At 39.7% G+C, this 23488-nt stretch overlaps 1 protein-coding gene across 5 annotated transcripts in view; it reads right to left on the reverse strand.

Annotated features, from left to right (window-relative positions):
• The window catches only part of NELL1 (neural EGFL like 1), a 293349-nt gene that overhangs the window by 214003 nt on the left and 55858 nt on the right, over nucleotides 1–23488 (reverse strand). For all 5 annotated transcript variants that reach the window (XM_042021335.1, XM_042021324.1, XM_042021346.1 and 2 more), the window contains exons 4-8: nucleotides 12922–13018; nucleotides 6006–6078; nucleotides 5689–5771; nucleotides 2247–2381; nucleotides 1329–1431 (exon numbers count right to left, since the gene is read on the reverse strand). In XM_042021335.1, coding sequence (XP_041877269.1) covers nucleotides 1329–1431; nucleotides 2247–2381; nucleotides 5689–5771; nucleotides 6006–6078; nucleotides 12922–13018 — 491 coding nt within the window. The remainder of the gene's footprint in view (nucleotides 1–1328; nucleotides 1432–2246; nucleotides 2382–5688; nucleotides 5772–6005; nucleotides 6079–12921; nucleotides 13019–23488) is intronic.

Genomic DNA, 23488 nt, shown 5'->3' on the forward strand with positions numbered 1-23488 from the left:
GGTCCTAGCACATCATTTTGTCAAGGAGCTGGCGTTTACAATCAATTTCAATCAACTTCCATACATCTCTTCCCATTGACTGACATGCTGAGTTCTTGTCAGAATAACGAGTCAAGTTTGTGCCAATCACTGACAAAAGGCAAGTTTGATTGTTCATCTTACAAATAACAGGAACAGTTTACTCATGAGGGTATACACTGAATCTACAATTTTGTGCCTTCCAATTTCTTTGTGTCAGATTTTGACTCTTGTGCCTGCATCCAGTTTCATGAAAAAACTTCCTAGACTTTCAATGTTACAAATAAAAATATTTCGAGACAAAGAAATACAGGCCAGCATGGTCATTTTACCACCCAAGTACTCTGTTCATAAACTCCTTTTAGTATGCAGAATATTCATGCTGACATACAGCTGAGAGAAATGAGATTACGTAAGAAACGAGCAAGTGCAAGACCACAGCTAAAGGATATTTGTGCACAGAACTAATGAATTCAATGACTGAGAAAGGGTGACAGAATGCTAAAAAAGTGTTATTATTTTCCTAATAAATCCTAAAATAATTCAACATCCCTGTCTTAATAAATTATTGAAAGGCTCATGCATGAAGTTTACTCATCTTCCAGAACAGATCAGGGGAAAGAGAATTTGTGCTTCTTAAGTACGACTGGCATTAGTATACAGCTAAAATGTCAATACATAAATTGTCTTTGTTCCTTGCACTACTATTAAAGTAACAAATATTGAATATTCCTTCCATGAACATTACTTAACAGATTTCGTTTCCAGAAAAAGGAACTGAAAGCTGACAATAACACCGATCACAAAATTTACTTAGCTTTTCTTTCTTCTCATTAATTTATTTTGCAATTAATTACAGCAAACTACAGCTCCACACAGTGATACTAAGCCTGGGTCTGATATTGTCAAGTTTATTTTGAAGAACAGCCTTTTAACTTGAAATAAAAGAGAGGCAAAAAGATAACAGCTCGGTTAGTTACTCATCACAAAAGAAAGTTCAGACCATAGGCTTGATGCTCCTCAACACCAACAGGAGATACAAACTGGAACCAAGTCAGTCTTCCCAGCCCCCAACAGGATGAATAATTTTACACTAACAATAGGTAAAAATAGTACCTCAGAAATTTGCAATGCTTCTTCATTTCTCAGCAATTACTTATTTTCTTCTTAAATCATGTTTGCCACTATGACTCATGTTACCTGAATTACCAGGACCTCTGAAAATCATTACAAAATGTGCCTGCTGCCAGGACAAGTTTAATTCTCCTGAAATAGAAGGCAAAACTGAGAGGTCTGAGTGATGTACTTACCCTTGCACACTTTGCAGCACTGACTTTCCACATGCACTGGGAGGGCATCAGGGGGACATTCAAGAGGGGGACAGGACATCCTTCGGCATTCCACAACTCCGCTCTAAGCAAAGGGTTTTAAGACAAAATTCAACTACTGCCACTGCTATTAGTGAATACTTTGTACAAAACACTAAAAACTATTTAAGTAAATGAAAACAGCATTCTGCATTACAAACACATCCTTCACTAACGAATTTAATCCCACCCAGCTACAAGATGAGTCAAATGCAGCTGAAGGTGAACTGCCTCATTTTGATACGTTACTGGTTTTACCCCCCAGTCCCAAACTGCATTAACTGAAAAACATAAGTCAAGAACATAAGCCCTACTTTCTGTAGGCTGTTCCAATCATCTTTGAGATTTTTAACAATCAGGCTTCTATTTTCTTGAGTAAACAAAGGCTCTCTTCAGATATTTATCAAATAATTTCAAAGATATAAGTTTTACATACTAATTCTCTTTCTGTTCCTTGTATTCTTCATTCTGATAAATGCTGAAAACAAATCTGCAAGTTACCATGCAAGATGCAACTAAGCATCTATGAATACTATTAAGATAATGCCTCCTTTCTGAAAAAGCTACTGCAGTAAAAACAATTCCATCCAAACACAATGCCACCCCTTCACCCCAAGTCCTCACAGCTACAATTAGAACAAATAAGAAAGTATTGTCACGGGAAAGCAGATTTTATGTATGAAGCTTACAAATAAGCAATGTCAAAATTTTATTTATTTTACCATTTCCCTCTCTATTGTCCACAATGCCACTAGATGCATACTAAATACATAATAATTCTCAGAGTGAACATTATGTATTCAAAGGCCATTTTCACATTTCCATTAGATCCTATCCTTGAAACTCTTCAGAAATTCTTACTTTGCATGTGCAATTCCTGCAGTGATCATCTTCAACCCATGAGTCTTTGTCTCTGTAGATCAATCCATTTACTTGACAAGTCTTCTCACAATGACAGTCTTCCAATTGACTCAGTCTTGTTTCTGCATAATTTAACTATAAATGAAAGTAACTTGATGAGATTTTGCAATTCACATTATTTAAAAACACACTAAACACATTATTTAAAAAAGCAAAAACCAGTATACTTATATTTAGCCAAACCAGCTTTGACTACAGTCTTCAAAACACTCAACCAGGAAATCAGCAGGTATAAACTAATCCTATTCCTCAGGTTTTGATGGAGTTAGATCATGGTCATCCCACACTATGATCAATGGAGAAACCTTGCTCCTGGAGTAAACCCTGAGCTTGTGGCTAGCTCTGAACATGCCTTGCTGTTAGAACAGAAATACAAGCTTAATACTTAGCAGTAAATATGTGCATTCCTTCCCTGCCCATCCAAATAACTGAAAGATGACAGGTCTCTGTTAAAAAAAGTTTTTTTTTCTGGCAAAATAAATAATAAAAAAATAAAAATAAAATTAAAAAAAAACAAACCAGACTGTCAAAATTTACATGGAAAATTTTGTGATTCATAGAACTATTCCTGGCTGTATAAACCCATGACACAAATAAACCAGACTGCCTAGTCCATAAATGAACTCAGCTGCTTAATTTTTCTTGATTTTAATCAAAGTCAAGCTTGAACCTTTCTCACCTCCAGCAAGGAAAGACTCAGTAGAAAGTTTTGTGCTGGAAGTCTTCATGTAACAAACACATCTGAATACAAAGCACACCCTAGTGGAGGCTCATAATTTACCAAAAGAAGTTATATTCCACTCAGAGAAGTGCAGGAGATGCCCAGACTGATCTCAGCAGATTGTTAAAGCCACATGAATTATTTTAGCCATTATTTTTAAAGAGGAACTAACAGTACTCTAGCACAGCAGTAGGGAATGCTGCAATGTAACACAATCCTTTTCTCCTGCAGCAAATTAACATTTTAGCCAGATTCTAACACCCTGACATACAGTGTGTCTCTACTTAAGGACACAAGATTAAATCAATTGAAGATATCTACTGGAAAGATTCAGAATTAATTCAAATTATGACAAAAATAAAATAAGTTTTAAATGCTAGAATTTATTAGTCTTTATATGTCTTTACCAAACATAGGTAAGAAGAGGACATAAGGGTGGTTAGCTTGCTACAAGTCATGATCAAATGCTTCCTTTGTAGCATTCTGTGACAACCTGCCATAGACAGTGCTTTGCTGGAGCACTTACATAGGCCCTGTGTCCCATCCCGAGCCCACCAGACTCAGGAGAGGTACAGCCCAAGCAGGAGGGAACCTTCCTTTCCTGCTGTCATTCTGCATAACTTCCCAGCTACTAAAATTATTTGAGTCTGAAACCAGTAGCCAGATACTTCCTTCCCAGGCAAGCCCAGCCCTGAGTCTCCATAATTTTAATTTCTATAAACTGCACATACACATTCATTGCAAACAACACTTGCTCATCTGTTCAATGCCAAGATACAGCTGTAACCAAACACAGATTGAGAGAGAGGATGAAATCCTGGATATAGAGGAGCCTAAAAGCAACAACTAGACACCAAACCACTTTCTCAAAACATCTTGTTCGTGCTCAGCATCTGTTGGTGCAGATCTGTAGGGATCTTCGCTGCTGTACATTAGCAAGCCCTCCTCTGACCACCTGCCCTGCCAAACAGGATCTCTGTGGGCAGCTGCACAGCCCTGCAAAGCCTTGACATGCATCATCCCCACAAAATATACTTGTATCTGCATTAGTACCACTTGCAGCTGTTGTGGCTAGGATTTAAAAGGCAGATACAAATCTTAATGCTTCCCTGCAGACTCCCCATTTTTAACTTGCATTTGTCTACCAAGTTAATTTTCTTTCCTTCTGCATGCATTTTTCCTGGACAACAGGAAACAACTGCAACAAAACAGTCAGTGGACTGCTGTAACAGAAAAGGAATTTGCAATGATGGATTATGCCAGCACCACTTTATGAAAGCACAGAGTCTTTGCAGTACAAATACTGTGTTATTTGCTTCCCCTCATAAAGTACTAGGAAGCAAAATTATAATTAACATCAGAGAAAGCAAGTTACTCAGTACACTGCATAATTGGAACTTGCTCATACCACCAGCAGGGCTCAAAATAATTGCCTCCCTTTCACAGTACAAGCAGAAAACTGAACTAAAAGCTTCACATTTCGCATTCGGATCCAGCCTGTCCAAAGCATGTCAGCTGAGTAAGAGAACTGCCAGGATAATGCACACACTCTCCAAAAAACAGTTTCCCCCTTCCTGTTGGGAAGGGAAAGAGCATTTCAAGGCAGTGCAGTAAACAGTATAATGTTTTTACACAAGCAGCACTGCTATGCAAATCCTGTTTTGGAAATTCCTACAGTAACTACACTCAGAGTAAGGGCATCTATAGGTTGGTTGCATTTGCACTTAAATCGAAGTAATTAACGTGTAAGTGCTGTTTCAAAAGAGACAATTAACTGCCCTCCACCACAAACCAGATGGTTCACCAACATTAACCTCAAAAAGTGTTCAGATTCTCCTTTGACACAGATCAAGGGTTTGGTCACCTCTAAAACACAGTTTCCTATCCCAGCACTTCAGCACAGCCTTGCTGAAGGGCCTTGGCTAACGCTGAGGTTGCCTGTGTACTGTAGGAGCAGAGCCTAAAGAAAATTTCCAAAATCGTAAACAAACAAACAAAAAATCCCCAACTCTATAGATTCCCATTCATCCTATTCATGATCCAACTGGGGAGGGGGTGGGGGGGGAGAAGGAAGGAAAAAAAACCCAAACCCAAGCACACACCACATCACCTGGAGCTGAATTAACTTTTACACTGATAAAAACCATTGATCAAAAGTGATATCAAGGTTAGCACAGTCAGCAGGTTCACAGGCATTTTCATTTTGGGGCCTCATTTCAGTTCCCAGGAAGGAGACTACACCAGTCCTGAAGACTTCACAGGACTTCCCACAAGAAAACATCTCCCCTCTGATAGCATCACATGGTGAGGAAATTGTTGAGGGATTTCACTCTTTTGTTTCTGCATTTATTCCTTTTGTTTCTGCATTTATTCCTCAGCATGAAAAGGGAAACCAAGCTAAGGCTTCTTACAAAACATCAGACTCTGCGTATTTTGTCACTACCTTACAAATAATAAAGCAGAGAACAGAAACATTATTAAGCTTAAGAAACAACCATGGAGCCATATCCATAAGACTATGCAGACAGTAAGAAAAAAAATGACTCTACCATGAACATTTGGAATAATTTTCATGGTATAAGGAATGGCATATAGAATATCTTTGTCTTAGGGAAGGAAAGGAAGGAAATGGGCAACTAACAAAAAAGCTTAGGTACCTACTTTTGCAGTCATTTTTGCCAGGAGTTCTTGCAAATCCATGATTCCTTGCACCAGACTTAAGAAATCACTGCAGGTTGGGCATGCTCAATAGAGAAAGATTAAAAAGAAACAGAAAAGAAGAGAAGAAAAGACACAATAAACCATAAATAACCAACAATCTATCATACTAGATTTATCTGAATCTGTTTATATGGAATTTTTGCCTTCTGGAAGTCAGCACATGCAAAAATAACAAGCCTGAAAGTATTATTTTTAAAGCAAAGAAACAATCTGTATGAAAAATCTAAAACAGAGAGAATAAAAAGATTGCTACTTACTGCGATTCAGATTAGGACACTGTGTTATATATCCATTAGGTATAAAGATGATTTTCACATCTTGAATAATACCCTTTGTAAAAGAAGAGAAAACTGGTAATACAGATTACAAACATTCACTTAAATTTGTACAAGCTCTTTCACAAGTCATTTCTTCAGTGGATACAAAAAAAAGATTACCAGCTCACTCTACTTGTGAGGAAAATAACTGAAGATGAACAAAATAGAACAACTCCTCCTATCTTTCTGAGTGTTTGGATATTACAGCGATAATACTGCTTTGTCTTTAGTAATCACCAAATATAAGCTGCTTAAACGTCTTTAAATGGGGTGAGACTGGTGAAAAAAGCAGTGAAATAATATCCATTGCTCAAGCCGATGACACACTTTTCCAAAAGACAAAAAGAAAACACAGTAAAACTCTTTATTTTTTTAGCCAAATAAGGCTGTGAAATCAAACACTGAAAAGACAAGTACATAGTGCCAGATGTAAGTAACAGTTTACACTTCCATTGCTTGGTTTCATTAAGCCTCCTAGCTGCTCTGTATCTGAACAGGCAGTTTGGGTAATCGTGCCATCAGCCAGAATTAAATCCTCTCTCTAGCCCAGGCAGATAGAGATGCCCTGTGCAGGACTGGCAGAAGGTCAGAGCCAGTCAGTGCAGGTTGTATGGGGCTCCTAAACCAAACCAGGCATGACAGTGGGGAGGCAGAACCCACAGGTCCAGTGCCTGCTGCACCCTGCACCGTCCCCACCCTGCAAGGACATCCCCAGTGGAAGCAGCAGATGGCCAGTGTCCCTGCACACCCAGGCCCTGAAGAACCCTGGACACTTCAGACAGTCCAGAAAATGCTGAAGCTTGTGTTTGTTCTTTTAAGCTCAGGATGAAGCTTTTGCTGCATCTTTGACTGTGCAATGTACTTACTTCACAGGATCCACTGGCTTTAATAATGTCATGGCCACTAAGGGAGAGGAGCAAGGGAAATCAAAGGATCTCTAGTGCTGATATTTGCACTTCCTCTGTTAGTCAGATGTTGTGATGATGCCTTAAGGCATCAGTGACACAGCTCTATGTCCTCACAGACACAGAAAAATTTATTTCATCTGAAAAGAAATTTATCATGGCAGCAGTTACTATCTAATTAAATTACTGATTTGCCAGACTGTGCTTTAATTTTCAGTTAAATTGCAATAGAGTGAATTTTGCAGACCAAGGACATCATCACTTGCTCATAGGCACTCAATCTCCACCCATAAATAGAGGCCTCAGATAGTCCTTAAAGCCTGGCAAGTAACATTTAACATTTATATCATCTGTTAAAAGAGCAGAATGTAATCAGCAAGCACTGTTTCCTGCTTGCTGTCTCATGATCAAATATTAACTGAAAATATTAATAGAGATAACCAGATCACCCTGTCTTTCTTGCATAAGTACATACATTTATTAACCTTTTCATCTATGAGAATAATGAAACCATAAGTAATGAGAAGTAATACTGTCACTGGAAATGGAACATCCTGAAAGCCATTTTACATACTTTCTGTCAGCAGTCATCAGTGAGAAATTAGAAGGTGAGGCATAAAAATATATTTCAAGACTTAAGCCTCTGCAGTGAAAAGCTCAACCAAGAGTAAATGAGATTATGAAGTTCCACCAGACTATATCACCTAACTAATGAGACACCATCCAGAGAGAAGTGATTTTTTTCTTCAGGTTTTTTTTTGTTTGTTTTTGGTTTTTGGGGTTTTTTGTTTGGTTTGGTTTTTGGGTTTTGGGGTTTGGGGGGGGCGGGGGAGGTTGGGGTATTTTTGTTGGTTTTTTTGTTGTTGTTTTTTTAGGTGCATCGTCAGCTTCAAATGTGTTTGTTGCATCAGAGTCATACTGCTCAATTGTCTTTTGGACAGATTCGCATTTATACACAGCCTGAAGAGGAAACACAACTATTTTATGTGTAATTTCTGGCTACATGGAAGCGTATTACTTTGGAAAAACATAAGAATATGAACTTCAGTTCACTAGCACAGATGACTTCTAGGTCTGTAAACCATCTGAAACAGAATTATGATCAAACACAGAAGTAAACTTTCCAAGGGCAGAAATTTTGCTGATGTATTTTTTTAATAGAAAGACTTCATTGTAGGCAAACACTTATTACAGCCATAATTATTGTAACAAATATGAAAAAACTCTGATTATTCCTGCTTCAGCATTAAGTCTAGGCTCCCAAGAGCTTGGATTTTGTCATTAACAGTGCAATGTCAGTGGTCAAAATCTTTCCAGTTTTTCCCTTCCCAAGCAGACATCACCTTTATGTTATCAATAAAAACATTTGGCTAATGACAATCAAAGCTTCAGCACAGCATCAGGACTTACTAGCTTGAAGAGCCTTCATCTGGTGCAGGCAGATTACCAGCTACAAAATGAAATCCAGGTCTGCAGCACTAAATATCAAGCCCATTCCATGAGAACATAATGCAAAAAGCCCAGTTTATTGCACTTCTCAGATATCTACTAAATAGAACAGTCCTCCCACATTCTGTGAAAAGGCTCATATATTCCATGAGCTCTCCACTTCTGCATTTTCATTTCCTCCATTGCCTTTCATCCTCTTTAAAACCTACTTCTCCCACAGAGATAATGTGAGCCAAACAGCTGTGCAAGTTGCACTGGCCAGCGCTGCGAAAGGCTCTCCGCGGTGGCACCAGCAGACATGCCTGGAACTCCTGTGCCTTGGCAAAGCCATGCCAACACACCCAGACTTCCACTCCATCAGCACTGTGCTGCTCCACTCAGGGCAGCCATGCCAGGCACCTGAACGCTGCCCTCAGCACTACGTTTAGTTTCACCTTAGTCCACACAACACTGAGTCCAAAATTATTACAGAGGCATATGACTATATAAATTATATACATGATACTGTGCAATAAAAATACCAATATGCTTCTCAAGCACCTAATACACAATCCCCAGACATGAGCAGGATCAATAGAGCCTGCTCTAGTAGTTATGAAAACTACCGTCTTGCAACATAAATCACCTTCTCACCAATGCATTAATAAGCTCATTTCTGCAGTAGCTCTTTGGGGGGACCCTTAGGGGGAAGGGTTCTCCTCAGCAATAAAGCAAATTCTGCAGGTAATTCTGATCCTGGCAGCAATCAGATCCATCCTAGAGAGTGTTCCATGGATATCTGGCAGCACTCTTTTTCTCCATTCAGTTGCATTTGCTTCAGCTTCCTAACCTGATGATAATGGTATTCTCTAGCCCTGAAACAAACCCTGAGTTTCTGTGGCTGTCCTGGCTCTGTCCAGCACAGAGTTAATTTCTGCAGTAGCTGGGAGGGAGCATGGCTGGAACATGGTGATTATTCTACAGCATCTCATACCATTGCAGGAGGCAGGGGAAGGGACTCTCTCTTCCATGGAGAAAGAGTTCCTTATGGTCAAGAAAATGTGGAGGAGGGAGCCATCCGGTACCATCTATTATCAGGAATGTTTATCTGGGTAAATAATTTCTTTTCCTATACCTTTTGTTAATAATATTGTTGCTGTTACTGTTCATTTTCTTATCTCATCACTCCTTCCAGTAATTTTTTCTTATCTATACCCATCATCTTCACCTTTTGTGTCTCTCATTCTGAACTCCATTCCATCACAGGGAGGAGGGGGAAGGAAAGGAGGAGTGAGAAATCAAGGTGTGATTTGGTGGGATTTGAGAGACTCCTGGTGGGAGGTTACTGAATTGGGGAGTACCATTCATAAACCACGACAGCCTTAATTTATCCATCTCTTATTCTACACCACTTATGTCCCACCCAGATCCTACACCCTCCAACTGTATAGATACAGATACATAAATATACACAGTCACAGGTATCATTTCTATAGTCAGTCAAATCCCCTTGTGGTACACATTGTTTCCCTGTCTCTGCATTACCCACCCAGGACCCAGGTCCTCCTTCCATGGAGCGGTTTGCCTTTGCTCAAGTTGCTCCTTTCTGGAGTCACCATAGCATTCTTCTTGCAAATACTGTCACTTTATCAGAGTCCTGTAGCTGTTCAGGGGTGAACTCCCAAAACACTGGAGAATTTCTCTAAATACCAGCCCATTTACTCCCACGTTCCATGACATTCATGATTATTGCCCCTCGGGGCAGATCTCTGAATGAACCTCCCAGAAATCTCTGTCCTGACTCTAAACATGGTACTGTAGACCATACTGAGAAAACACAGCAGACATTGCAACAAGAACGTGCTTTCCTTAACATCCAAATGAAATTCAAAATTCTCAAAAGCTGTTTAACAGGCCTGAAGGAGGGAAAGGGGATGAAAAGCTGTGGAAAATCATCCTCCCCTCTTTGCCCCACAGACTGGTTATGATTATTAATGGACTCCCCACATAAGCACCTGAGGTAAGGGTAGGAGAGCAACACTGAACACACATCCAAAATGATCCTCATTGCCCTTGATGTTATCAAGTCTTAAGCAGATATCACACAGTACAGCAACAAAGCAATCCTGATCCCTCTCCCTACACTGAAAAAGAACATAGCGAGGGGCACATCAGGGAATAGATACAGGCTTAGGCATCACACCCACATGAACAAGCCAAGCGACATTGTGGCCAGTGCTCCATACCTAATACCACAGAAGCTTAAATCAAATTAGCTTTCAACCTGCTCAGGCTCTGTTATTTCCACCCTTCGTACCACACATTGGCCACCAGTTAAGGCTGTCCTGCTTTAGGAATGGTACTCCCCAGTTCAGTATCCCCACCAAGACTCTCCCAAGCCCCAGGCTGTTCTCTCTCAATCCCCTTTCTCTACCCCTCCCTGCTGTGGTAGGAAGGAGTTGAGAACTGGAGGCACAAAAGGTGAAGATCACAGAGCGATGAGATAAAAAAATTAACAGTGACAGTATCAGTAACAAAAGGTATAGAAAAGATATTATTCACACAACAAGCATTCCCAGTAATAACAATACTGGATGGCTCCTTCCACTGTGTTTTCTCGACCAGAAGGAACTCTTTCTCCTTGGAAGAGAAGGTATTCTCCTCACCCCCTGCAATTGCATGAGGGGGTATAGAATAACCTCCATGTCCCAGCCATGCTCCCTCCCAGCTACTGCGAAAATTAACCCTGTCCTGGACAGAGTCGGGACAGCTGCACAAACAAACCTGAAGGGTCAGCACATAGCTTTCAAACTAAGTAGTTCATGGGATTGCCTTCAAAGCCAACAGAAAAGCTCTTCTAAGCCTGCTCCAAACTTGCTCCCACCACTGCTGTGCTACAACCACTGTCTTGGCTGAATTCCGAGTGCTTGGCCATGTCAGGCAAGTTACAACCAGCAAGAGATACCAGGAGCAAGGGGTGAGACTTCAGTTCCCCTGATAACACCACAGAGCACTTCATTCCCCAGCACGGCCACAGGTACAGCAGGACTGCTTGTGGAATAATCACTGTAAATAATGATGTGGAACAAAAGCACAGACACAAAAAATTGCTGCTGCTGGACAGTGACTTAGGACTATCATACCCCCTCCTGCCCCTTCTGATATACCAAAGAATTAAAACCTAATACAGGTATGAGAATATGACCAAAATGTGCTTTAATGCTACTCGTTTATGGAGAGAAACAACAATTAATTATCATTAAAATAAGAAAACTTCAGGAATGGCAGAGACGATATTCAGAACAGTATCCAGTGCTTTTCCCTATGCACATTTTCATGGCTCCAACACACATACAAAAATGCTAATTCTTTTTTAATGCTCTTATTTCCCTGCAGATCTCTGTTTACATTAAGGAAAATATATCTGTTTTTTTATATGCTGAAACAGTGAAACAAATTGCTCTGAAAAAGAAAGGGAGATCCTGCTGAGCATATAAATACATGGAAAGAGATGTGTACTCTTCACAGACTGGCAAAATCCCAAGTTTTTGCAATGAGTAACATAAAAAAGTAAGACTTCTGAAACTCTCAAGCAGGATTAAAAAAAACACAACCAATTATATTTCTGCCCTGAAGAAAGTTAGTAAAATATTCAAGCATGCATAAAGCAAAGTAAGGCACTTGTCGGCTTTCATTATGATCAATAAAAATTGTCAGTTCATTAGCATATCATTAGCTACCCTGCTGTTTCCAAAGTGTTAACACGTAGAAATATTAATTTACAAACATATAATATCCCAGAGTTCTGAGGCTCTGACTGCCTGCATAAAATAAGAATTTAAGACGGGCGACTCCAGTATAACTTCTTCCTTTTCCTGTGTAGCTATAAACATATGTTTACCATCTGTGGAATAGTGGGAAGCAGCTGAGGTAAAAAACCAACAGCTGTAGAATAAAATAATACTATCAATTTCACTTCACAGTGACAGCTCAGCTGCTGGAGGATGAAATGCACTCTAGGTTCAGCGCAACCCTCAGACTATCATTTAAGTTAAAACTTGGCTTTTACCTCTGTTTCACAATTAAAATTGTTACCTACTATGCTGAAGTAAGTTTAGCATAATTGTCCTAGCTTGTTGGAAATCTGGGGACTTTGGGGAGACATCCTCAGAAAAGAGGCAACTTGTAAAATTGTCTTAGGAACTGACGGCTTCACAGGGAAGCCGAGTGGGTGGTAAATCACCGTGGCAACAAATCCATGCCCAGACTGAGGATAGGCAGATTGGCCTATTGCTGCTCTATAGACTCCTTTCACAGGTGAACACTTGCACTGTGGCTTGTTATCCAAAACTGGAATAAATACCAGAAACTTTTACCTTGTAAACAAGCTGTTTACAAACTGTCCACAGTTCCTACCAAACTTCATACATATCATACTGCATGAATCTCAGACAACTGATTGGAAGTATCTTGTTGACCCATCATTACTTTCCTTCTTCCCGTGCCATGTCATATCTGCTTACCTTAAAGAAACCATGTTTCCTGTTTCTCTGTCCGAGCCATAAATTGCTTTCAGGTGTCAAATTCGTTTCTGGGGGATCAATGACACGTTCATAAATCCTGTAGAGGGAATACATTGCATTTACTTGGATTTTCTCTTTCCTCTGAAAACTTCCTTGACAACATAAGGTAACAATAAAAGATGGAAAACAGAACCAAAAATAAAACCCCTAAAAAATTTTCATTAAACACAGTATTTATCACTGATCATGGTGAAGAAATTATGTTACTACTTTAAAATAAAAAATAAATAAAATCACAGATATATGAAGACTCCATAAAAATGAAACTCTCCTTGTACAGCTGTGCAGCACTAGACTAAAGAAATACAATGCCAGAACCCACCACAGTAGGGAAAAAAATAAAATAGGACCATCCTAGTCTAGGGATGTCTTTCAAAATCTACCCTACCTAGAGAAAAATTGCAATCACACACAAGATCCAACCAAATCCAACAACCCCTTGGGGCTTTCAGACTGGTCAGAATTTTGAATAGACTTCACAAAAAAACTTTTTGCTGCTCTACTCCCTTTTTTTCTTCCCTCTTTATTTGTGTCATTCATCCTTGCACGTGGCACTTTCTCCCCTTGTTACTGAATTTGCTCAGGCAGGGTGGTCACGTGTGGGGCCTCAAAGGTCTGACACAGAATGAGACCTCATTATATATGCCTGGTCCATAACCAACCTTTATGTACTGCATTAACTCGCACATGACTGCAGCAATCTGCATACCAAATTTCTAAAATTAACTCATGAGAAAATGCTGTAACACAATTTTTAAATTAACAAAGTATTTGGAATTCTAAAAAGGCTTTGCTTGGGGTTTTGTTTGTTCATTTTTAGAAAAGCTGTAATGAAGTTTCCATAACAACTTTTCCAGGAACACAGGCCGCTACAATGATACCATTTCAGAACATGAAAAATTCAAGGCCAGAGTTACTGACCGTGGATTCTCATATTGCCATGTCACATCAGAGGGAGCCATGAACTTACTGCTTCGTAACAAAAACAGCATGCTTAACAAGGATTATGGAGGAGATGATGAAATCTTTTTCTATTACTGTCCAGTGTACAGGGAGTATGAATTGCTGTGTAATCACACCAGTGTGACAGCCAAGAGAAGAACCTTTGAGTCTGCCAAGACCCTTAGCTTAAAGAGGTGAAATTATCTGTGGTCAAATTATTTTTCTTTCTTTAAAGCTATGGCTTTTAGAAAATGAACACATGAAAAACGAACACCAAAAAAAACCAGAAGTCAATCAACTGAACTTATCACACAGTTATCTTCCCAATTACACTCCAGGTGTTTCTAGCAGAGGCTCACTAAGTGTAATCAGTGATTTTTCGTGTTGTACTTGCTATGGGTATTGGGTTTATATTGCAAGGGTTTGGTGGCAGAGGACTGCAAGAGAAGCTGCCAGAAACATCCCCCATGTCTGGCAGAGCCAAGGCCAGCCAGCTCCAGGATGGATCCAGCACTGGCCAAGGCTGAGTCCATCACTTATGGTGGCAGCACCTCTGGAATAACATATCTGAGAAAGGAGAATAGTTACTGAGCAACAGCAATTCCATCTACGGAGAGGGGCGAGAACACGTGAGAGAAACAGCTCTGCAGACACCCAGGTCAGTGCAGAAGGAGGGGGAGAAGATGCTCCAGGCACAGGAGCAGAGATTCCATGGGGAGGCAGCTGTTCCCCTGCAGTTCTATTCCCCATCCCCTCTGTGCCATTTGTGGGGAGGAGGCAGAGAAACATCAGGAGCGAAGGTAAGCACAGGAAGAAGAAAAGAGTGGGTGGAAGATATTTGGTTTTACTTCTCATTACCCTACTCTGATTTAACTGGTAACAAATTACACTAATTTCCCCAAGTAGTCTGTTTTGCCCACAACTGTAACTGGTGAGTGATCTCTCTCTGCCCTTATCTAGATCCACAAGCCTTTCATTATCTTCTTCTCTCCCTTGTCCAGTTGAGGAAGGGAGTGACAGAGTGGCTTTGATGGGCACCTGGTGTCCAGCCAGGGTCAAACCCACCATATCACATTACTGGAAAATTCATATATTTGCAGAGGTCTGGAATAACATCCCAGTATTAAAGAACTTCTAGAAAGATCTAAAAAGTTATGTCAAAGTACAGAGTCCTACGTTCCACACACTTTTGCTTATCAAAACAAGGAGTAAACCATTTGTCAAGATGAAACAGAAGCAATATAGAAAACTAAAGGCTAACACTACATTTTTTTAAAGAAACAACAAGAAAGATCTCAAACCCAAGGACAAAACAGTGATATGAAAATTACAGCTTAAGAATGTGAGTACAGGAGTCAGAAGACTTCTTGTAATACTCATAATTTCATTGCTAAAGTTTATTATCATTATCATCAGCCCTAACTCATCACATTTCATGAGCATGATACATTCAGTGCTCTAGGAAATTCTTCTCTCTACTATTTAATTAGGTCTATCTATAAAATTACCATGCTGAGCTGTTTTACCTGTCTGAACAGCAAAACAAGACGATATTCTTTTAAAGCAGGTTTTGAGAATTACAGGAATCTTGCATGCACTGTATCAATAATTTAAAGTGTAAGTAGAGGCCTTCTGTCATACCTCATGCAAAACTGAACTACACAAATGCAGAACTGCTGCAAAATACTGAACGAGGAACAAAGAATTGACATGGTCCCTGAGCATGAGCTCCTTAAGAGCACGTGCTCTAAAGTGCTCTATCATATTAGGAATTTATCTTTGTATATATAGCACAGCTTTATTCATAATTTTGGTTAATAATGCCCTCGCTGGAAAATGTCTCATCTCCTAAAAAGACTAGTTGATATTCAATGAATAACTCTATTTCTGCTAATAGATAAAATCCCAGTGCTGACCAGGTTCAACAACACTACTTACTGAAAAATATTTCATTTTTATTCACCTGGCCTAGTTAAAGTTGATAAAGGAACTCTATCTATCTGCAATTGCATATTAAAAAAAAAAAAATCAAAACCTGACATTGTTATATGACAGTTCAACAGTAGCAAGTTAGGAAGACAAATCAGAGACAGGTTAATGTGGCTTATCTTGTCTTTTCTGATGATTTAACACTCTTTCAACCTACGTGGAAAGGGCTGTAGTGACCTTCTTCCTAGTCTCTTCACAAAGTGTCATCAGTAAGACACGAAAGCTCAAGATTCCTCTACTGTTCTACTCCAATTCAAATTACATTTCTGAAGCCGGTACTTACCTGAAATTAAGGGCTTAATTAAAGTTAGTTTGTGCCTTATTCCACATACATCAACAAGGCCAGTTTGTTTTCTTTTCCATAGATGTGCCCATGAAGTAACAGTCTTAGGAGTTAAGAGAGCGCATGAGATGTAGATCGGTCCTTGATTATCTTTTTATGTCAAAAGATGTTCTGGTTGACACCATTTGATTTACAAACTATATGAATTTACTTTATTATTGTATACTGTTAAATATCAGCAAAAAAAAAAGCCCTGGCAAGTATACACACAACATATTGCTACTCCTGTAAGCCCCTCTATACTCTTGGGAAATTGAAAAGGTCAAAAAAGCAGATCCGTTAAAAAAAAAATTTAAAAAAAAATCAAAACAAAACAAAGAAACTCCAAACAAACAAAACAAAAAAAAACCCCACATTAAGCTTCCACATCACTCACTTTCCCTTACTTGACTTTCTGGGCTGAGGTGTGTCACCTTCTATGGCTTTATACCCATGTGACCAATACTCTGTATTTGGCATATGAATAGCTAAATTATACACTTCAGCTTATGAAGCACTGGTCTAGAGCTCCTTGGAGACCAATTTCCAACACATTTGGCTTTGATACCAACACAGAGAAATGCACAATACACTTCACAAGAAAAGGAATGCTCAGAAAGAGGGCTCAGGGGAACTATGGTCACTAAAACTGCTGCAGACTGAATAGCCCCTCCAACATGAGGAGACCCAGGTCTCCAGGTTAATGGAAGCTCTACTACGTACTTCAGGCTTTCAGATTTATGATTGCTGCACTCACTTTCCAGGAGAAAGCTTGATTTGCCCCTACTTTGTGCCAACATATTTCAAAGAAGCTAAACCATAGAACCTGGCTAATAGAACAATGAACCAATCCTACTGTCTTGAAACACTCATACTCAGAATACATTCACTAACCACTGACCAGATTAGCAAAATATAGTAAGAAAAACACGTGTTAATCAAAAAATACCCATTATATTCTCATGGTTTGTATCTGTATTTCTACCCTATCTGCACGCTTTGATTAATTAAGCATTCTTGTGCAATCACCAGAAACACCTCTCTCGTGGACACATTCCAAACAGGCGTCTCTGCCATAATGAGGACAATATGGAGAAAATAGAATATCTATAAAATAATCAGTGGATTCCTGAAAGGAGGCATAATTAAAATATTTGCATCCTAATATACACACACATATCTTGGTCTGCATAGAGGAAGAACTTCTCTAGAAATCAAGCTCTGTTGGACAAGGAGACAGCTCCCTTCCACATCCTCAATATAAATTTTTTTTTAGCATCTTTGTACTGTGTAAATATACAATGGTATAAAGGTATATATCTAATACAGAAAAAAAAAGGGAAATACCCTCATTTTATACATGTGCAGACTGAAATACAGACAGGCTGATTAGCCAAGATCACAAAGACGGAGTCTCTGCCCAAGATCTAAGCCTTTAGACTGGCCATGACTGAGGCTTCTTCATTGCCTCACACACTGGGTCACACTCCCTCTGGAAAAAATGTGACATGGAATTGTCTCTTGCAGTGGAGATGACTTCTTACACACAACTTTCACAAGCAAAAGTTAACACTTGAAGAGTATTTCCACTTTCGTGGAGATGCAGCTCTACGTCACACATACAGTATTTGCCATGCCAGAAGCATTTTTGAAATTGCTGCAATATTCATGCAGAACATGAAAATAAACTTTATGTCTGCTCACATTCGGATACATCAGCCAACATGGACTGATCAGGAGGTGCCACTGCCTAAAATTCTGAACCATAGACTGCAACTCAAAAGTCACCACAAAGCACCACACCAAATCATGAGGTCTTCAAATTCTTCCATGTCTAAAATATGAGTAGGTTACTAAAATAGGAACGTGCCTTCTTCTACTTGCAGGCTGCATATGAAAACCCTGAGATTAGCCCAGTTGGTTAGAGCATGGTGCTAAATAACACCAGAGTTGAAAGTCTGATCCTCTTATGGGCCATTCACTTAAGAGCTGGACTCCGGTCCTTGTGGGTCCCTTCCAACTCAGAATATTCTGTGGAATTTGTGAACACACACAGCCCTGAACTGCATTAATCAGGCTTAAAACAGAGATTTAGACTGTGAGGGTATAAAAGCCCAGGGCTTCCTTTTTTTGGGGTCCCTCCTCAGAGGGAAGCTATAAATTTCCATGTAGAAAACAGGTGTTGAATTCATCACACCCAATTTTAAATGTCTCAAAAGTTCATACCTACAGTGGAGCTAGTTCTCTAGGCTCACTTATTTAATGAAGTGTTTCTAGGGTGTGATTCATCTCACAGTAAATGAATCACTCTCTGAAGGCCCCTCCAACAGCTGCACAGGAGCCCCTCCTGACATCAGGGTGAATCATCAAAACAGACTTTTGCAATTCAAAGCCTGATGCTCAAAAATTACACTCTCTTGCAACCATTCATTACCCTGTATACATCCATCTGGATCTTCAGATCCTTTAAATGTACTGAAGGGTATAGAAAAGTTCTGTTCATGGCAGTCTTTGAAACAGCACTCTCAACTTCTGTAAAGAAAGTCAGAGGAGAGAAGGAAGTTCCCCGTTTTGCATCAATCTTTCTCCTAACCTAATTTGCAGGGGTGTTGACCACCTTTGACCCTTGCTATCATCTCCAGCTGAGCCTGCAAAAACGTAGTACACCTCTGAAATAGCAAGTGAGGCCTCCTAACACAGCCCATTGTATAAAAATAATCAGCAGCTTCAAGCAGTTTGTCCAACGTGTTCTCTGAACCCACCTGCATAGAGAAACTGATTGATTGTATCAGTTCCTAGCTTTAAGGTGCAATATTGGCATTTGTCTTTCTATCTGTTCTTCCAAAGAGATTAAGAATTCATTCTAAAAATAAATACTAGGGTATCTTTACGTGTTTCTCTTTCAACCCATTTTCTATATGCTTCCCAATGAAAATGTGTCAATACCAATGTGATTGGATTTTCTCGATAGTGCTTACAGATAGGATGCATTATTTGACATGCCTTCAGTTCTGGAAAAACTAACTGAATTATTCACTCCGTTTCCAGTGGGTTTTTTTCAGAAAAATAAACTTCCCGAGAGAAATTTTGATTTTTTTGGTGCTATCTCCTCTGCCATAGTATAGGAGTTCACAACCACTTAACAGAGGAAAGCAATTTAGATTAAAATCTTGGAGTATGAGGAAAGCCTTTTCTTATTAAATTCTGAATATACAATAGTAACTGCCAGCTATTTAATCAAGTTATTGTACAGCTTTCGGAGAAAAAAAATAGGTCTCCAGTAACAGCACATGTTAGGTAAAAGACTCAAGAGTGCATACTCAGTTTACATTCTCTTCAAGGTCTGTCACCCAAATGATTTCATTGATTTTCCTGTATAATCACAGAGAAAGTTAATGTACTCTATTTTTCATTACTCATATATTTCATTATTCATTTTAATTATTCAAAATACAAATCCAAATTTAAAAATAAAAATTCACCTAAATAAAATTCTATTTTAAAAATTCTCCTTTTTTTCATTCAAGAAAAATTCAGAGTAACTAACAAAATGGAAACGACACAAACGCAAGTGACGATGGTTACAACACGTTTCACCGTCAGGTTTAGGTGTTTATTCTCCACACATCAATTGAGTAAGGGTGAATTCACAGATATATTATCTGCCTGTGTGGAGCTTTCATTACAAAATATATTATGCTCTTTCGTTTCCTATAAATATATCCATGAATTTGATCAGCATTTCTTAAGCACTAAACTAAAACAAATCATCATTATCGATGCAAAGCAGAGGACTGGACCCATTATATGACGCAGCAGTGGCCCCATGAAGGACAGAAATGCATCTGTTGCCTCTATGGCAGCTTTCATCTGGAGAACATGAGGCAGATTGCAACACCTTTACAAACAAGGTCAATATTATGAACTTTTTTGCAAATGACAAAACAGATACAAATGGTTCCTGACAACAACAGTGTAAAGAGTGTCTATGCCCTAACAGCCTGTCTACAAGGCTGCAGTGTTTACCCATCTTCATATAACAAAAACAGCACTTCTGAAGGTGCAAAAAACCCAGAAAATAGGTTGAGTGAGACACTAAGCAGAGATGAAATTTGGCCATTTGTTTAGGGTTGTCAAGAGTTGCAGAGAAAAAAAAAATAGCCAAACTATGAGGTCAACTGTATCTTACATGTGATGGATCCAGAGCAGGGATTTTAGTGTCAAGACAGCTGGTTTGATACCCAAAAAGTTATCACACTTCTCAGCTTTGGCAACTGCTGCTTTTGGCTAGGACAGAGTTAATTTTCTTCAAAGCAGCTGGTATAGTGCCATGTGTTGGATTTGTGACCAAAACAGTGTGGGTACCACACCCATGGTTCTACCTGATGTTCAGCAGTGCTTGCACAGTGTCAGGGCCTTTTCTGCTCCTCACACTGCCCCACCAGCAATGGGGCTGGGAGCACACAAGAACTTGGGAGGGCACACAGCCAGGACAGCAGACCCCAGCTGACCCAAGGGATACCCCATGCCATACCACATCACACTTAGCAATACAAGCTGGGGGAAAACAGAAGGGGGATGGGGATGTTAGGAGTTATGGCATTTGTCTTCCCAAGTAACCACGATGTGAGACAAAGCCCTGCTTTTTCCAGGAAAACAGCTAAACACCTGCCAGCTGATAGGAGATGTGAATTAATTCTTTATTTTGCTTTGCTTTACCTGTTAAATTGGCTTTATTTCAACACACCTTTCCCCCCCTGGACTTTCATCCTTCTGAATCTCTTCCCCATCCCACTGCAGAGGCAGCAGCTGTGTGGTGCTCAGCTGCCTAACAGCACTAAACCACACAGCAACCTTTTTCTTTCAGGTAAATCTGAGCTCAATAGCATGTGGCTCCTGGCCCTGGCATTGCCCATAAAACTTGTCCATAATCTACAGGTAGCAGAAGCACAAGAGCAGTGTCCTTGTCACAGGTTTTGGTGAAGATGATGATTTTTGCCATATTCAGCAGAACTTAAGGTCAAAAGAATTCTTCCTCTGAAGTGCTGAGGTGAATGTCATCTACATATACAGGCTTTTCTTATAAAAATCAGTGTGCACAACTTCTATGGATTAATGTGAATTCAGGACTTTAAACATCTCTATAATAGAGCTGAGAGCTACATAGATCAAATGCCACTTTTCAAACAAATATCTGACTCTCCAAAGGCATTTTAGCATCTCTCTACCACTTGTGAGTAACTATCACTATCTGGCTACTGGAGCATAAAACACATAGCAGTAGGGTTTTTATGGTGCACACAAATATCCACTTGTCATGGGTTAGCAGGCATAGTCCCGGAAGTGATGTTCTTGCAAAGGGGTGATTACAGCTTCCTCTGTGACCTGACAGAAACAGTAATGAGTATTTTAGACCAAACCTCTACACCACTACAGTCAAGGAGACAAATATAAATGAGACAATAATAAAATTCACAGGGTCCCTAAAAGACACCCTTTAACCTCAGCAAGCTTTGAAGCTCAGGTTCTAAACCAGAACACTGAATAAAGCAAACTGTTAACAAGAAAGCTAAAAGCACAGCACACTCATTTGTTACCATACCAAATATCATACCAAAACCCCATCAGATGAACCAAATGTTCCAAGTACATCCCAGATGCAAAATATCATCAAACCAAGTCTAAGCAATTAAAAGCACATTCTAGAAATAAGAGGAACAAATTAATTCAATGGGTTCTTTCAAGATATAAAAAGAAGAAAAGCTCCTCTCCCACAAATTAAACAAGAAACCCTTAGAGCAAGATACATCTGAGATAAAAAAACTGTATTAGAGTATCTATGAAACAAGTAGTAACCAATTAAGCCTATCTTACATCAGAAAGCAAAAGAGGAAGAATGTGCATCAAAATAATGGCACAAAGAAGGTCGTGCAGCAAAACAAACCCCAAAATAAAATTCTGCAAGAACAAAGAGGTAAAACCACAATTAAATGGCTTGTTCCATCTTCATTTTGTCATGAAAAAATAAAAAAAATCTAAGATTGCTTTTGGGGTTTGTCACAAGGCATTTACTGAGTGAGAACTGGCAGCGCTGAAACTTTGCTTCTATTTCACCTGCCTGCCACATAAAGGGGTCTGCTGATCCCTGGCCCAAGACCCGCAGCACACGGATCTTCACTCTGGCAGTTACAGCAGAACCTGAGGCATGATAAGCTTTTACAGCTTTGGAACAGCCCCTCTTCACAAAATATATGCAGTCTTTGTCTTTCCTTTTGTTTTTCCTTTGTCTCAGGCTCCTCTCAAACCCAAAGTTGATTTATCTAGTACAATAAGATAGGTGCAATTGTGAGAAGAACCAGGCTTTTGATTTCAACTCTTTCTGCACTGCTACAAAAGATAAATTTAAAATTCAGTCAGCCACAAGAAACCTTTCTACTGAACAGCTTCTTCCCCCCTTCCAAAAACACATCTGCTGAGAAGTTAATTGCTTTACAGTGTATCTTGTCACAGGATCATCTCATCAAGGGGTTCATGTCACCACTAAAGGATTTGTATATAATCATAAAATAACCTCATCCATATTCCAGAGCCAATTTGCTGCAGTGACTGAAGGCAACTGCAGGCTGAGGATCGCTCGTTTTGCCTTTGCTGCCACAGTCATGCCAGCGCCCTGGTGTTGTCTCAGCACTGCGCAAAGGCACTCGGCTCTCCCTGGAGCTGCCACACCTCCTCCCCATTAGCCACTGCCTCTGTAACACTAAACCCATGGCCTCATTCCCTGTTCCTCAGCTCTTCCTGCACGTTCATCAGAAAACCCACACCCCCCTTTTCCCATGGTATTTTCCAACTGTCCGGTTTAGTCTTGGTTGTTTGAAAGGTAACATTACACTCTCTCCACTAATAACTAATAAATAACTAATTGGCCATGACTGGGGAGGTGTATGAAACATACAGTAAACACAGAACAAGCCATTATATTGGTTATGAAATTAAATTTAGATGGGAACTGCCAGCAGACAGGCAGAAAAGCACTCTGCAGGGACAGCACATTTCTCACAACATCTGACACACTGGGGAGGTGAAAGTGTGGTTCTGCTCTAGTCAGTGAGAGTTCCCACTGCAGACTGCACTGGGTTGTCCCCCAGGGATACTGCATGGCACATCCTTCAGAGAAGTTTAAGGTAAGTAGCTGGTGTGACACAGAAAAATTCATCTTGGGCTGAGAAAGTCTAGTTGGCACAGTGGTAGCTATTC

Source organism: Corvus kubaryi, unplaced genomic scaffold, assembly GCF_017639235.1.
Source record: "Corvus kubaryi isolate FWS band 111438036 unplaced genomic scaffold, C.kubaryi_AGA036_p1.0 125, whole genome shotgun sequence".
Taxonomy (NCBI): domain Eukaryota; kingdom Metazoa; phylum Chordata; class Aves; order Passeriformes; family Corvidae; genus Corvus; species Corvus kubaryi.